This window comes from Aquila chrysaetos, chromosome 13 (assembly GCF_900496995.4).
Source record: "Aquila chrysaetos chrysaetos chromosome 13, bAquChr1.4, whole genome shotgun sequence".
NCBI classification, from domain to species: Eukaryota; Metazoa; Chordata; class Aves; order Accipitriformes; family Accipitridae; genus Aquila; species Aquila chrysaetos.
The window spans coordinates 31,799,258-31,815,249 of record NC_044016.1 but is presented as its reverse complement, the minus strand read 5'-3'; the positions used below and the strand labels follow the sequence as shown (position 1 = coordinate 31,815,249).

Sequence of the window (15,992 nt, the reverse complement as noted above, 5' to 3'; positions counted from 1 at the left end):
GAACATTAAAAAGAGATAAATTACTTCTATAAAAAAATAAGTATAAAACTTATAAAAAGTTAAGTATAAAAAGAGGTGATCACTTCTTAAGCAGAGTATTGTCTTGTTTTCTTAGCTTTAATGCATACTTAAGATGAAAAACAGGAAACCTCCATGTGAATATATTAGTCCTATTATTCTTAACTGACAACTTTTAAGAGCTTTGCAAACTGACAGAGACTATCAGTCACACCAGATTCCCTTAAGACATTTATCTATATTCACAACTCAAACCAACTCTCCAGCTGTAGACTTCTCTTAATCAAACTTCAGGATTAGTCTCCAAAATGTGTGTTATACAAAGACTGCATATATTCCTATTAGAGCAAAGGTGACAAGAACAGTCTGCTTCACCTTAGTCACATGTAACACAAGGTCTGCCATGTCAAGTATACTGTAAAACTCAAATCCATAGACATACTACTGCACCAATGTTTTACCACACCAGTTTTGAGAAAAAGCTACAAGATGAGAATACTTAAAGGCCAAGTCAAGAAAACATACATACATGAAAGAAGAAAGTATCAAAAACATCATTCCAGACTTCAAATAATCCTTAACCTTCCCTTTTCAATAAACGCTGCATATCTCCATTGTAAGTGGAGAGTTGTATACAAGGCAGTTGCCAACAGTCAATTAAAAAAAGAAAACAAAAAACCCCACTACCCAAATCCTCATCACCCCTGGCGAAATAAAAGCTTTCACTATGCTTTTACTAACCTAGTCTTCTGTGTTTTCATGATGCTACTGCTTTTTTAAGCTAGTATTCTTTCTTTGTCTCCCATGCAATTCAAGATTTAACTTGACAGCATTCTTGGTTTAACTATTTACCTTCATGCACAACCAACACACAAGGAATCCCCAAGATGTCCAAGTTAATGAAGATTTTTGAAGGCCATAGATAGAATCATTGACACTAAGAATCTCATGCCGAAAAGGTAAATGTATTAAAATGAAATAACAGGGACTTCAGAACATCTATTGGGCCTGGAGTTCTTTTCTTACTATGAAGTTAAACCTACCAGTAGGATGATTTCTTCTCATTTTAACTAATACAAACAGGCCTAACTGTGATTTCAGGAGATCTATATTCACAGCAATGCACACTACAGAATTTGGTCTACTGGTGTAGAAAACCTGCAGCACAGCAGGAATAAGAGTAATGTATGATGGCAACCCTCCCGCCTCTCTGGTGAGCCCCAATCCATCCTCTCCCTCTGTTCACTTCTTTATGTAGAGGTGAGCCCCTGTGGAACATACTCTGGCAGGAGGCCATTGACCACGGAGCAGTTAGGGACAAAGAACAGGCTTAGTAAGGACAGGAATGAGGAACAGTGCTGCAATAAGGTTTCAGCTGGGCAGCACAGAGCATGGAAGAACTGGGAGCTGTGCCAAAGTTTAATGTGGAATGGGAGGGATGACCATCTGAAATAAAAGGAGATTTTGGGTTACGGATGCACTGTAGGAGCTGCCCGAGTCAGACTGCTGAACTCTGGAGCAGGGCAGGGTGAAGATACCAGCTTGCTCGCTGTCATTTCCTTTTGACTGGCATTAGACGCTATCCATCCAGAGTGTTTCCTTCTTTGATCCTCATTTTGAAGCACTGCCTGGAGAGAGTTAGGTATTTAACAAAAGGTTCCAGATTGCACACTGGTGACTATTTTATTCAGTGGAAAGCTAGCATGAACATTTCATGGAGGAAACTGGAAAAGAACTTGTCATATAAACATTAGATTACAGGAAGCAGTGCTGTTACTTGACACTCCCCAGCAGACTTAAAATGATTGTGAGCACACTGCCACCTCTATCCCAGCTCCATGTCAAATAGTTTAGCTTAAACCACAGGGAATTTAAGTTAATTTCCTTGACTTCACACTAGAATTGAGGAGTGGAGAAGTTAAATGCTAACTAAGCCACCAACAAGAGGGGCAACAACTAACAGTAAAGAAGCACCTGGGCAAAATACTTGGTCTAGAAATACGCAGTCACACTCCTTCATTCTTTCTGAGGACACCAGTCATTCCTGAATCTGTTCATGAATATCAATATAGTTCCACAACAGGAGTGAAGTACACCTCCATCTTCCAAAACAACCTACCATCTCATGGTTTAAACATTGTCCTAGGAGACATTGAAGATGAGGATCTGAAACCCCCCAGCCCAAGGAAGGAGCTAATCCTGGGTTTTCACTTCATGGACAAGTACTGTAAACACTAGGCAATTAGGTACAAATTTGATTCTACCAATACCACTATTCCTAAACAAGGCAGCAGCTGCAAGCTCATTTGCAGTAATCTGAACCTCTTACCTGTGTGCTAGGAGCACTCATGACTATGAAATTAAAAGACTTAAGCAAAAGAACTCGCATGCCAAGATCACAGGGACTATGCAGAAGCAGAAATCGAGGTACCTTTAGAACATCAATGCCTAAGAAAGAAATAACTAAATGAGCTTTGGCAGGATCTTCTTATGTGATGCATTTAACTGGCATGTAAAACTATCAGAATATTTAAAACTGATAAAGTTGGCCAGTTTTGAAATGGTACCGCATGCTTATTTAGGTCTTTTTGAGTAAATAATTGCACACATGGTTCTGATTTCATGATTTCTAAATTAGAAATTTTAGATTTATTGTAACACTGAGAACAATTTAATAATGTGACATCAGAAAATAATTTCTAAACCCATTTAGCTACTTGGGTATATGATATGTATTAAAGGTGCATAGCAGTCCTTCCTGACGCAAAATGACTATGTTCTAGTCAGAATCACTCACTACTGAATCTTCGCATCTTGTCATCTTCTTGTACAGTATAGATTCTTTATCATGTAACAACAACTGGTTGACTTTCATCATGTGAAGATTTTAGAGTTTTTCTGGCAAGGAATCTCAGGAGATTAGACACTCAATAGCCACTAAATATCACTGCAGTCAAAGCTCCTAATTTCCTTGGGCTTTTCATAAACTTCAGGCTTTGGCCTCGAAAGAAGTGAACATTCCCAGAGGGATGCGAGAGGAACCAAAAAGCATATATACAATAAACAACCATTAGCGGAAATGGGGAGGGGGAACTAGGGAGGAATTAGAGAGACGTAAAAAAAATAAAAATAAAATCCTGTCTAGGTTATAGATAAATAGTTGACTTTTCTTGTAAATTTACAGCCAATTCTAATGCTGATCACCATATGCCAGAATAAATTGGGAAAATGCAGATTCTTTATTTATATATTCAAATTAGGTCAACCATCCAATCTGCATCTACTTTCTACTGTCATTTTAGAGACAAAGTTTTAGCCACACATTTCCTCCATAATCCATACTAGATTTCACTGAAAACTATGAGACAGGTAGAAATTGAAATCAAAACACCAGAACAGTCTTCAGTCTGCTGAGGAACTACGCAAACTTTTAATACACTGTTACGCAAAATGAATATTATTCTGATGACAGTATTAATCCTCCAGATCATGATTCATATTTTCAAATTCATGACACTTCAGCCAGTCATCACCTTCAGTTGCCAAGCATAATTCTTTTCATATTTGCTTGATTAATAAACTGAAAGCATCAAGTACATAAGAGGATTAAAAGCATAAATGGATCTCATGCCAGTTCTATGCACAGCTTTCTGTCTACGTTCAAGTAATTATCTCATAATAAGCAGCACATAAGATACATTAATATTACATTTTGCCTGGTGACAGCCCATTTCACAACAGGATTGAATTTTCAGAATTGATCACCCAAAATAAAAAGAAGTGCTAGGTACTGCTGTTCCTCAAAATCAGGGGTTGATGATTAAATAATTACTTTGGTCAGTTCAGTGGACAATCCCCACTTCCAATTTTGGGGAAATACTTATAGTGAGTTTGGGAAATATTCAGGTCAGGTCAAATAAAGTAGTACTCCATACTGCCTAAAACATACTGCCCCTCTGAGCAGTGAATATTATTTATTAGATTAAACTAAATTTACAAACAGAAAAGACGGAGAGCAACAGTACATCAGGAACTCTTAAATTCAGAACTGAATCCTTCTGATTCCCCTTCATTGTTTTACCAGAAGAACTGACAAACACAGGAGAAAATAAGGACATTTGGCAAAATGAATTTTCAATTACAAGTCCTCCTCAAAGACTACAGTGAACAAAAGTAGTAAAAGATACATACAAAACCAGCTTAACAATCCACCCCAAAAAGCAATTCTGTTCCTCTGCCTACATTTACTTGGTTTTGAGCAATTGTTACAGCCACAAGAGAAGACAGAAGGATTCTGGTAGACACCAATGCTAGATGCAATCACTACATTCAAAACTGAATTAGCATTAAAAAAATTAATTATACCACCATCATAATGAACTGGATCCATCAGCTGATTCAACCTCAACAGATAGATACTGACTTTTGCCTAGAAAGTGCAATCTTCACTTTTAATGAACATTTTTTTTAAAAACATGGTTTTAAAAATTGATTTAAAAGCCATCACAAGCCTGTCCTTCACAAAATACTCAGAAGCTATAAATTTAATCACTAGTTCTGAATGAAGCATATTCACTTTATTGAACCCAATAAGCCTCACCATTTTCTCCCCAAATTTAAACCATATGAATATTTCCTTGCAATGTAGTGAATTCATTAGTCTCAATCACAATTTCAGTTGTTTGAACCCAGAAGCATTCTATTCTAGTAAGACTACTGCAAGTTAATCAGAAAATGTTATTGTAAAAGCAACCCAAAATTTTAGATGTGGAGACATAATGTGCTATATCCTTTTGCCTCCTTACCTATACACAATATTAATAAAAGGTTAGATGTATTTTCATTTGCATTCAGCATTTGTACACATTAAAGTGCACATACAGATTATGAAAATCACTTCTTACTGATGTTAAAACTTTAGTTATAATCTTTCTCTCACTCACTCGATCTAAAGAGAATCTCCATAGACCAATAATTTTTTCCTAAGCTGCAATGTATTTTAAAAATAATTTGCTTAGATAAGCAAACCTCATTTTGTCAATGAAAATACACAAGTATCTCCAAAACCAGGAAAGTGAATGGTTTGCATTACAGACCCATGTTTATTAACATTGCCTGAAAAATATTTAAGATAATTTTTTTTTTTTTAAATGAATAGTCTTTAAAGAAAAGTCATGTGCTACATACCCCTTGTTCATCCAGTTTAAGCAGCTGTTCAGGTACTTTGGGTGAGTTGGAAGCCTGCCTCAGGCACTGAATGCTCAGCTCTGGTATTACATACTCTAGTACCTCTTTGAGAGGCAGACCTCTTGCTGTGCCATGCCGAGCAGTGGATGGTATAGCATCTTCTAAAATTGCTCCTCTGAGTGTAGTAAGCTGCAGTAAAGTAAAACACACAAAACATTTTTAGTTCTAATACTGCAATGACTTTTAAAGATATAAACTTCAGGTTTTAGCAAAAGCATGGAAGAAAGAATGGGAAGAAAAAGATCCTTATTTTTAATTTTTTTAACCAGAAAAAAAGATTACTAAATAACTTTTGAAGAGGAGACAGGCTCTTATTGTCTCAGTGACAAATATATTTTTTGTTTAAAGAAATTCACTGATGATCTTATTAACTTATTCTAATTCCTAAGACTATTACTTTTTTTGGAAAAAAAATATTTAAAACACCAGGAAAACTAAAAATTGTTAGTTTTAATGCCATACTACCCTAGCAGACACAGTAGTCGAATGTGAGGTTGGACAGGTGAGGTAAGCCACAGCTAATGGCACCTTCATTTAACCCACCCACCTATTTTTTAGACCATGCTGCTTTATCTTCATTGGATTTGACAAAAAGAGAGTCATTTCTCAGAAGCGAGTCAGCTGAATCACCTCTCCACACATACTTACAGAGGCACCCCTTGTTTGACAATAAAAGAAAAACCTAGCCTAAACAAAAAATTTATATATATCTGTTTCTATCTCTGTTTGTAAAAGCACATGAGGCCAGAGATATCAGAAGGTCTAGCTAACACTTCTCTATGTCCTAATCACAATAAAAAGCAATAGTCCTAAGGATTATGAAAATTTATAGTTGTTTGCTACAATAATAACATCACATATTTTCACACAAATCAAAGCTAGTTGCTGTGATAAAGAAGAAATTAGTTTGCAAGAGATACTAATTCACTTGAAATAGAAGTTATGAGACATGTCCTTCCACAACAATTGCAAGTGAGCTATTCTTCTAAGACAATTATTTTTATCAACATATTAATATTCCTTCCACAAATCATGTACGTAGCAGTATAAAAAAACATTTCACAGAAAAAAGCTTCTTAGAAAGTGTTTTGAAACAAAACACAAAAATACAAATAAGTCATAGTACTAGCTTTCATATTTTTCCCTTCCCTTTTTCCCCACATTTCTTAATCTTTTTTTTTTCTATGATTAGAAACTTAACATAAAGTAGCTTGATCCAAACTTATCTTCAGATTTGTTCTTATTATCTGTTCCCTTGCTTGCCCCTTGCAGTTCCATTCAGCCAACTTACTTCCTTTTGTGTGCCCACTCAAAAAGAGAAAAATTTTATGCTGTACAGAAGAGGAAAACTTTGTTCCAGGAGCAACTACATTTACTAACGGTACAAGATACATCCCTTTCCCATTAACAGACTTACTTTCAAAGTCAGCAACATATCCACAGACAACCAACTAGTATCCTAAGTTCTAACTTAACTTTTCCATTCCTTTGCAGAATTACTGAAAGAACATTACCTCACTTGTCCTGAAAACTATACGATAGTTGAACTGAGATCCTTCTTTCTCCTTGGCATCTTCAACCTTCTCCCTCCGGATGCTGACTGCTACAGGTCCAAGATTTTCATCTATTCCAAAGTAGTTCTGATGCTCTTTTGCACAAGAGTGAAGAGAGAAGAGAATAATGAACTATGAGTCTCCTAGAAAATGTTTATCAAATCTCATTAAAAATTTCTTCAGCAAGAAAAAAATATTATTTTTGAGCTATGAGATTTGTAAAATATACTAGCTTGTGAACTTCTGAACTGCACAATAAGTACATAAACCACAAAATGTTAATTTTGATGAGCAGAATGGCCAGTCATATCATATTGCTCAAATTACTGCAATTGCTGCTACTATGAAATAATAGGTTTTTGTGGTTTTTGCATTTTTTGTTATTATGAAATTAATCATTTTGCTTGATGCTGTAAGAAGCTACTTTGGAAAAACTATATCTACATAGAGTCTTCAATAAAAGCTAAGAGTCTTCAAACAAATAAGGTGCTATGTAGCTTCCTTCCATTTCATTCAATTTATTCTTATTTAAAGCTTTACATTCAAAGCAGCAACTCAGCTTTAACAAGTGAAAACTGAGGCTAGTAACTCTTCAGTCTTTGATGAATAGTTAAATCCATCCTTGAGCCAACTGTCCCAGTCTGGGAAAGAGTAAAGCGCTACTGACAGAAGAGAAAGATCAAGTTAGAGACTGTTTAAGCAGACTAGACCCACTCAAGTCCATGGGACCAAACAGGATACATGTTGAGGGAACTAGCCAGTGTCAACTGTAAGGCCACTCTTTATCACCTTTGAAAGGTCATAGTGAGTGGTTACACCCACCTTTAAAAAAGGCAAGAAAGAGGGTCTGGGAAGCTATAGACTAGTCACCATAAACTTTAGTTCCCAGGGAGATTAAGGAACAAATTCTCATGGAAGACATTTCCAGACACATGAAGGACAAAAAGATTCTTGGAAACAGCCTGCACAGATTTACCAAATGCAAATCATGCATGACCAACCCAATTGCTTTCTACAATGAGATGACTGGCTTTATGGATGAGAGAAAAGAGCAATGAATGTCACCTACTTTTATTTTAGCAATGCTTTTTACACAGTCTCCCACAGTATCCGTGTAGCTAAACTGAAAAGACATGGTTTGGACATGCAAATTACAAGGTGGACATAAACTGGCTGGACAGCTGGCCTCAAAGGACTGTGATCAGTAATACAAATTCCAATTAGTGGCCAGTTACTAAAAGGTTTAACAAAAGTTGATAGTGGAGTTGTAACTGTTTAATATTTTTTTAAATTACCTAAATGATAGAATGGAATGCATCCTCAACAAGTTCATGTACATGACCAAGCTCAAGGAGAACAGTTCATGTACGGAGGTTAGGGCTGTAGCTGGGTGCAACAGATGAAGGGGAATAACCGGCAGGCTTTTATCAAATGAGTAACACGTGCATAGGGCAGATACTGAAATGCATAAACCTTGCAGTATTTTAGAGAAGTGGGCAAAGGCATTTAACTCATCCACAGAGGTAGAGTCCTATAGCTGGAGGGTCTCTGTGCTTCACTGCCCACTCTCCCCTTCCCCTGGAGGCAGCTGCTGCTGAGACGGAACAGCTGAGCTGCACGTGAAGCAACTCCTAACCCACTGAAGTTTGCAACCTGACATGTTAAAACAAACTCTCCGTTTGACAATCTGAAAAAATGGACTGACAAAAAATCTCCTGAAGACCAACATAGACCTGTATCTAGAGCAGAACAAGCTCATAAAACAGCACAGGCTGGGGACCAAGAGCGTCAGGAGCAGCTCTGTAGCAAAGTACTGGGGACCCTGGTGAGCAACAGGCTGCACAGCAGCCGGCAGAACCCCCTGCAGAGATGAAGGCTAACCACACTCCGGGCTGCGCTAGCAAGAGCATACCAGCAAGTCAGGAGAAGACATTATGCCTCTCTGTTTGGCACTTGTGAGGCCACATAAGGAGTAGCGTCCAGTTTTGGACAGAGTGGGACAAGGCCAGCAGACAACTACCAAGATAATTAAGGGGCTGGAGCATATAACAGATGAGGAGAGGCTGAAGAAGATGGGCTTGTGCAGCCTGGAGAAGAGCAGGTTAAGGGGGGGAAATAATTGCAGGATCGCACTAGCTGATGGGGGGTTAATGGAGAAGGGAGAGCCAGACTCTTCTCCAAGGTACAGAAAGGACAAGATGCAACCATTATAAGGTGAAGCCCTTAATTGAGGGGACTCAAAAACAGCAACAGGTTGCCAGGAGAGTTTGTGAAATCTCCATCCTTAGAGATGGCCAAAAGCTAAAAGGACAGCTAAAGGGGAATAGGTTCCGAGCAACCTGTTCAGAATCTACCTTTAAAAGCAGCTTCAAACAGGGAATTAAGACTGGATGACCTCCAAAATGTCTTCCAATCCAATTTATGCTATAATTCCATATTTTAAATAGCAATGAAGCAATAGACTAATTTCTCCTTTTCAGATTGTCTCAATTAAAAAACACTTGCTAGCAATTTTGAGCTAGTTTGATACTTTTTTTTTAACAATGCATTTATAGAAATGTGTAAGAAGGTTTTCACAAAATGTCTTTCACTGAGAAGTCATCCATGCTCTCAGAATGGATACAAAAAGATAAAGTTATCTCTACATAAATGACAGTCTTATTTGTCAAATCAAGTTTAAATTAAGTTCCCATTAGCCTTTCAAAAAATCTATCTATGTAAGTTGGTTGTTACAGTCCATCTCCCAGTGGAGAGAAAATGAGTAGCAGGACATTACAGCTAGCATCCTACTTTTGGAAGGATCACTTGGGATCAAAGGGGCACAGACATTAAATTATTCACTCATGCTCACCAACGACATTCCTTCCCCACCTGAGCATTCTACCTGCATGGATAAATTTTACCTCATGGATTTCCCAGTGTTAAATTAAAACTTTGAACTTTAATGGACAAATTTATCAAATAGAACAGGATTTCACAGACGAGAGAGAGAGAGATTCAGAGGCCAAACACATTCAACAACATAAAAACTCCCCACAGCTGCATATTCCGGCTTTGACAAAAGGTAAACTTCTCAGTTAGGGTTTCTATAGCCTTCCATTTTGATGTAAATCTAGAAAAGGGTATTACACAGTTACTAGATTTCTTGGCTGCAGTATTACTGAGCAGAAAAATGCTAGCTTGGCAGATATCTGCTTATTTATTGTACAATATGAAAGACACAAACCCAAAGATGTTATTTTTAATGTACATTAAAATTAAAATAGATAGAACAGTTTCAAGAATGGGAATTAAAGAAGCTGAAATAAATTAAAGAGTATCATGGCTACTGATATTCTGGGATTTGGGGAAAACATTTTTAATTCAAGGTGCTTTTTTTCTTAAATATCATAAAGTACAAACTCATTAAGCTCATTTAAATGTATTTATGTTGATTTAAAAGTATTGACTGGAGAGAAGAGAAGAAAATAAGTGCTATTTTCTAGCTGTTTAAAGAGGAATGGTAAAATATTCCTCATTTCTTACTTTTTCATTCTGAGGAATAATTGTCAACTTTTCTTCTAATACAACAGTCTTACTTATACAAAACTTAGTTAATACCAAAAGCCTGCTAAGCCTGTACATTTCTTCTAGGATATTTTTTCAGTCTCATATCAGCAGATAGATACAACAGCACATTAAGAAATGGTTGCAAGCACCCCTCAAAGAAAAAGCATGGTAGTAATAGTCAAGTCTCAAGGTATTATGAGGATAATTGCACAAGGGGAAAAAGGACAAATCAATGATAATAAAAGTGTATTTCAATTATCCTTTTTAAAAATCAACATAGCTTTTTTTCCCCCTTCTTATCCCCTTTATCCCACAAAAATATAGTTCACTAAAGGACACCATTAATGAATCAAAACCATGAGATAAAAGAAAATATTCTAGCTTTTACAAACCTTAACTGAAAACTGAGAAGATATTTTCCATAAACATTAACATATTTTAACATCAGTCGTGTTGGATTTGATTTTAACAATAGTTACAAAGCTTATAAATATGCAGTATAAAACTACAGCTCATTTCAGAAGACACTGAATTCCAAATCTCTCATTTCTTGAAAGGGAATGGAATAATTAGTGCTACACATGCCAGGGTGTTTCTTCCATGCATCTTAAAACAGAAATAAAACTTGTATGCTGACAAGTGCCAATTATAAAACTGCAAACTAAATCAAATATTCAGAAAGTTATTTCTTTTTCATAGATACCTTATTAAAGGCAAAGAAAATTGGTGTCATTACATATGTCTCTACATACAAGTGAATATTGTTTGCTAAATTTTTATTTCATCCTTCCACAATTATTTTGCTATATTCAACTGTGCTATTAAATCTACAGTTCAATGAACAATCAGCTAGGAGAGCTCACTGTCATGGAAGAGCATCAAGTAAGACTCAGTATGCATATAAATGTCACTTTTTCTTATAGGAGAGATCAGCACAGCAGCAAGACATTTTGGTGCCCAAGGCAAAATGCCTGGTTTATTTCCTCCATCCACAATGAACTTTGCTTAGGTAAGAACTGTGTTCAGCTGGAAATTATCTGGAGATTCCTTACATGCTTGATCCCTTGAGATAATCGGTATTGAAAATTTAGTTTTTAGTTCCACCAACATGTTTGCCCTGACTTGCTATCTGTCTCATAAGAGCCATCCAATACAGATTTCTCTCATGTAGCTTCTGTCACAGGTCTATGGAAAGATAATGTGGAACAGGGCATGGCTTATATATCACTGTAAAGGTGAGAGGGTAACAATTTATTACTGGATATTAAATGCATCACAACATATTTACTTTTGAAGAACTCTACCTACAGAACAATTAGTAACAAGGGCATAACAATTTAAGTTTCCTACTGTTATACTATGTGGCATAAAATTCTCAGATGCTACTTCTTAACTTTTTAATACTATATCAATATAAACATACTTTACTTTTAGTGAAGAGATCTTATATACATAACACCAGAACAGAAGTTAATTAAAACTAATTACATTCCCATCAACTTTCCAGAAAGGTCATTAGGTTTGTTTATAGTATATTATTTAAAGTGGTTTTGAGTACTCTTTCTATTTTCCTTTTCTTAATCTCTCTGACAAGATTCTTTCTTCACAAAACATGTTCAGCCCTTCAGAACCTGGAACTCATCCATGACAAAAACATTTCACAAACAAGTCGTCTATCATTTGGCTTAATCCTTGTCTTTTTTTTATTTTCCCTATCCTGCCACCACCTTTGTCCATTGACAATCTTCCTTTTATTTCCATCTATGCCAATCCTTTCTCCTCTCTGCCCCTCAAAAAATGCTACCCTTTTGTTACAAGTTTCCATTCATTCTCTTCCACTCTGACTCCCTCAGCCCTTTTTTATCCTTTATAACCTGCCTAGCTTAAAAGCCATTTTGAACGTCTAAATTTACTGCCCATTCCTTCCTTAGCTCTGGGTCTTTTTCTTCCTCTTCCATGACAGATCAAGATTCTTTTCTTCCTTGCCTTTTAAATACAGTGTTTTTACAGCCAATATGTTCTAGGTGTCTACTGTATTGGGAAAACAAGCTCTGTACTGGATCGTCTTTCGAGCCCCCTTAAAGGGTCAGGGGAGGAAGGAGTACAGTACAGTGCTTATTTCCTGCTGTTCAAATATAGTTAGAAAGCAGAGGAAGTATGATTTCAGGAAGACTTGGGCAGTAACAAACAGTCTTTTAAGGACAGATGCAGATTTTTTTTTTTCTTTTCTTTTAATAGCAGCAAAAAGACTGAGCTGTAATTCATAATACAGAAAGGACAGAGACAGGTATTTTGGGGTTGTCCCCACAAAAACAGAGATTTCACACGCACTGCACGATGCAGTACTGAATCTACTGTCTGTAGACAGCCAAAGTAGATCACAGAGTGGAAACGGTTTATCTGAATAACGATTCAAACCAAGATAATGACTCTGCTGAGAAGAGTACCCTGGCATTTTGCAGTGTGAACATATCTGAAAAGAACAGGGTAAAAGGCTAAAAGAAAGGCATAAACGAACCTTCTTTAATCTGAAAAACTAAATGTCATCAGAAGCTCTCTGTTTAAGGCATATGTATATGTGTATACAGTAGGAAAGGTCCCAAGAGACACTTGGAGACAACAGAATCTAGAAGAAGGGAGTCAGAAGCCTCATACTAAAACCTTCTCTTTTGGAGGCACCTTTTAGGAAATAATGATTTCCACTCTGGGTATCCATATTTCCAATGCATTTACTGGATATAAATGTCTTCTCTTCCTCCTGCCCACCAAGAAAATTTGGTTCAGAGAAGTTAGTTTACGTACTAATTTAAATGACCCCACACTTAGTGAACTTACACAAGTATTGCATAACTTTATACATAGCCCACTGGTTGTTGAATATCCCTCTGGGAGAGCAAGAATAACAGGCTTAATTTTAGTAAAGAGTTTCAGGATCCCCTGTAATACTTAGGTCTCTCTATAGAGAAGAAAGAGGAAAAAAAAAAAATCTTTACTAAGCAACTTAGATCTAATGCACGAATATCTCAGAAAAGTTGCATCAGAAAAAATTTACCTTTTCCATAGAAGAACTTGCGGTAATAATATGCTCCGAGATCAATGTGTTCTATGATGTAACGCTTCACTTTCTCTCTGTGAATGGACTGGTTTTCTCTTGGTACTTCCAGTACTGAAACACCAGCGTTTGTGCAATGGGAACTCAGAGAGGACTCAAAAGAACAACTTTCACCTGAAGAAAAAGATGCTGAATTTGCCCTAGAAAGTGCAATCCGTCTATCTCCTTCCCCACCAGTTTCGTTCCGGAAGTAAGGGCAACTCAATACTAAATCATTGCTTTTCCCATCACCCTCATCAGCATCTAAATTCTCTTTTGAATTGAGGTCCTCTTTGCTTCCCAAGGGAGATTCACAGTTTCCCGTTTGGCCTGCTGGCATCTGAGTTTGTGACGCAGCTGAAGCCCCAGTGGTTATATTTTTTCTTTTTCCTACATTTAGTCTGGTTGCCATCGCTTCATTTATGTTAAACAAAATGCTCTGAACATCATAATGTGCAAAACATTTCTGACAGTTCCAAGAACGAACATTTCTGTCAAGTCTATCATCCAGATCAGATGAAAACTTAAAAGTTTCATGCTCACTTTTAACTGTTCGCAATTTTCTAAATAGAGATGTTTCTACTGCTTCTGATTTTAGTCTCCTCTTGAAAGATTTCTCCCTGTCTCGACCAATAAGTAGGGCACTATCCATATAATCCAAGCCAGAAATCCTGACAAATTCTCCCCTGGAAATCTGCGCAGCAGCATGAAGACTTGGAGAAACTGTAGGATCACAGTGGAAAAATTCAGAAAATCCAAATGGAGCAAGGGTTTTATGTTCAAAATTTTCTACTCGGTATCCTCTTAGCATTGCAAAAAAATTTTCTCCAGACAAGCCCTGTCTATCAATTGAAGAGGTACTGCCATATTCTCTATGAAGAGCTGCTCCAGTATTTGGGTTAACAGCATTCTGGTCTAATACATCTTCAGCATCAATATCACTTATTGTCACATCACTGTTGCTTCTTTGCCTTATGGGATGAAGTCCCCTTTGAGGGGAATGAACAAAAAGATCTCCAATCGAATATTTTCCCTCTGTAAATTCCAGTTCTAGCTCTTCTTGCTGTCCATCACTTTGGTCATTTTGTCCATTTGGAAGTACTGAGCCAACACTTTCGTAACTGGTTGGAGGTCTGTTTTCCCAAGCAGCTTTACTCAGCTCTTTAGAGCAATCCTTTTTAGGAGGCCATTCAGATACCCTTGCTCGAACACCCATTTTAGGCACAGCTGGTGTACCATTTGTTTGATTATTTTCAGTTTTGCTAGATGCATTTGAAGAAACAGGAGGACCCATGCTACCATTCAAAGTTTTAAGTTTTCTAGCAAAATAATCATCAGATTGCATGCTTCTTGAAGACTCCCTGAACTTGGAGGAAGTTCTGCTAACTTTGTGCTTATCTTCTTGCAAAGACCTTTGATCACTCATGTCCAGTCAGTGGGAAGGTAACTGCTACTTTTGCATAAATTTATTGTTACGTTTGTTATTACATTGTCTTTTGTAGGCCAATAAACTGCAATATAAAAATACAGTTACAGTCTTCCCAGAAGTACAAGCAGAAACCTCAGTGTACCATTTTTCTACAACTTCTGTCAGGAGACCAGTCTTAAAATGTTTCCTTCAGTTCCGACGCATTCAGTTCAGTATTAATCCAGTCAAATTTATCTGTTCATAAAAAAAAAAAAAAAGAGAAAGTGTATTAAAATGTTTCTAGTCAATAATGGTAAGATTCCAATGTTGCTTGTATATACACAATAACCCATGAAACTGGAACTAACGAGTCTTACTTTGTATGGTTTTCTATCCTCTGCCTCCTTAAAACCCAGCAAATGCAATAATCCCAGTTTCCCATGATGCCCACAGGATGTGAGCAGTTTGAACCTGCATCTCTCTCATGGGCTAACCAGTACACACACACTGAATAGCAGACCAGGTTCTGCCAAGCAGAATAGCCACATAAAATTCTCTCTGCATTTCCTTCAATGCTGACAGCAACTCAGATTCTTATTCTCTGTCTAATCACTGGGTTTTTTTACATAACATGAAAGAACATACCTATCTCTAAGCACCTTTTTCAAGTTTGCTTGAAAGTGGTTAATGCACACAGGAGTTACTGGGGCAAGACTAGTAGAAAATGTAAGTAAAGTATATGAAACAAAGTGCACCTTACACAGAGAAAAGTGTTTTGTCCCATTTAAAAGAACATTCGAAAGATAAGTCTCCACTAGGATTAATTCAGTGAAAAAAATGTATTTTGCTTTTTTTTTTTTTTTCCCTCTCTCTCTCCCCAAAGGGAGATTTACTTACATTCCTTTATTTGGAGTGTAAATTATTATTTAGCTGTGTAAAAGAGCTGTAGTTGTTTCTGTTACATCACCTTCCTCCGGTTGGAAACCTAGACTGTTAACTCAGTTAACTGTACTAAAGAACATGTCTGTTGTCTTCCACAAATAAGAAAAGATAGTAGCCCTTTTAATAAGTGTTCATTTAATTTCAAAATTGGGATTGTTAGGATATAAAAATATTCTTCAATGCC

The 15,992-nt window shown here is 36.8% G+C and overlaps 1 protein-coding gene across 6 annotated transcripts in view; it reads right to left on the bottom strand.

The window, feature by feature from the left end:
* SIPA1L2 (signal induced proliferation associated 1 like 2) overlaps positions 1-15,992 on the bottom strand; it is a 150,946-nt gene that overhangs the window by 72,400 nt on the left and 62,554 nt on the right. For all 6 annotated transcript variants that reach the window (XM_030035196.2, XM_030035197.2, XM_041128404.1 and 3 more), the window contains exons 3-5: positions 13,420-15,121; positions 6,780-6,913; positions 5,206-5,394 (exon numbers count right to left, since the gene is read on the bottom strand). In XM_030035196.2, the coding sequence (XP_029891056.1) occupies positions 5,206-5,394; positions 6,780-6,913; positions 13,420-14,884 (1,788 nt within the window). In that variant the 5' untranslated portion in view covers positions 14,885-15,121. The remainder of the gene's footprint in view (positions 1-5,205; positions 5,395-6,779; positions 6,914-13,419; positions 15,122-15,992) is intronic.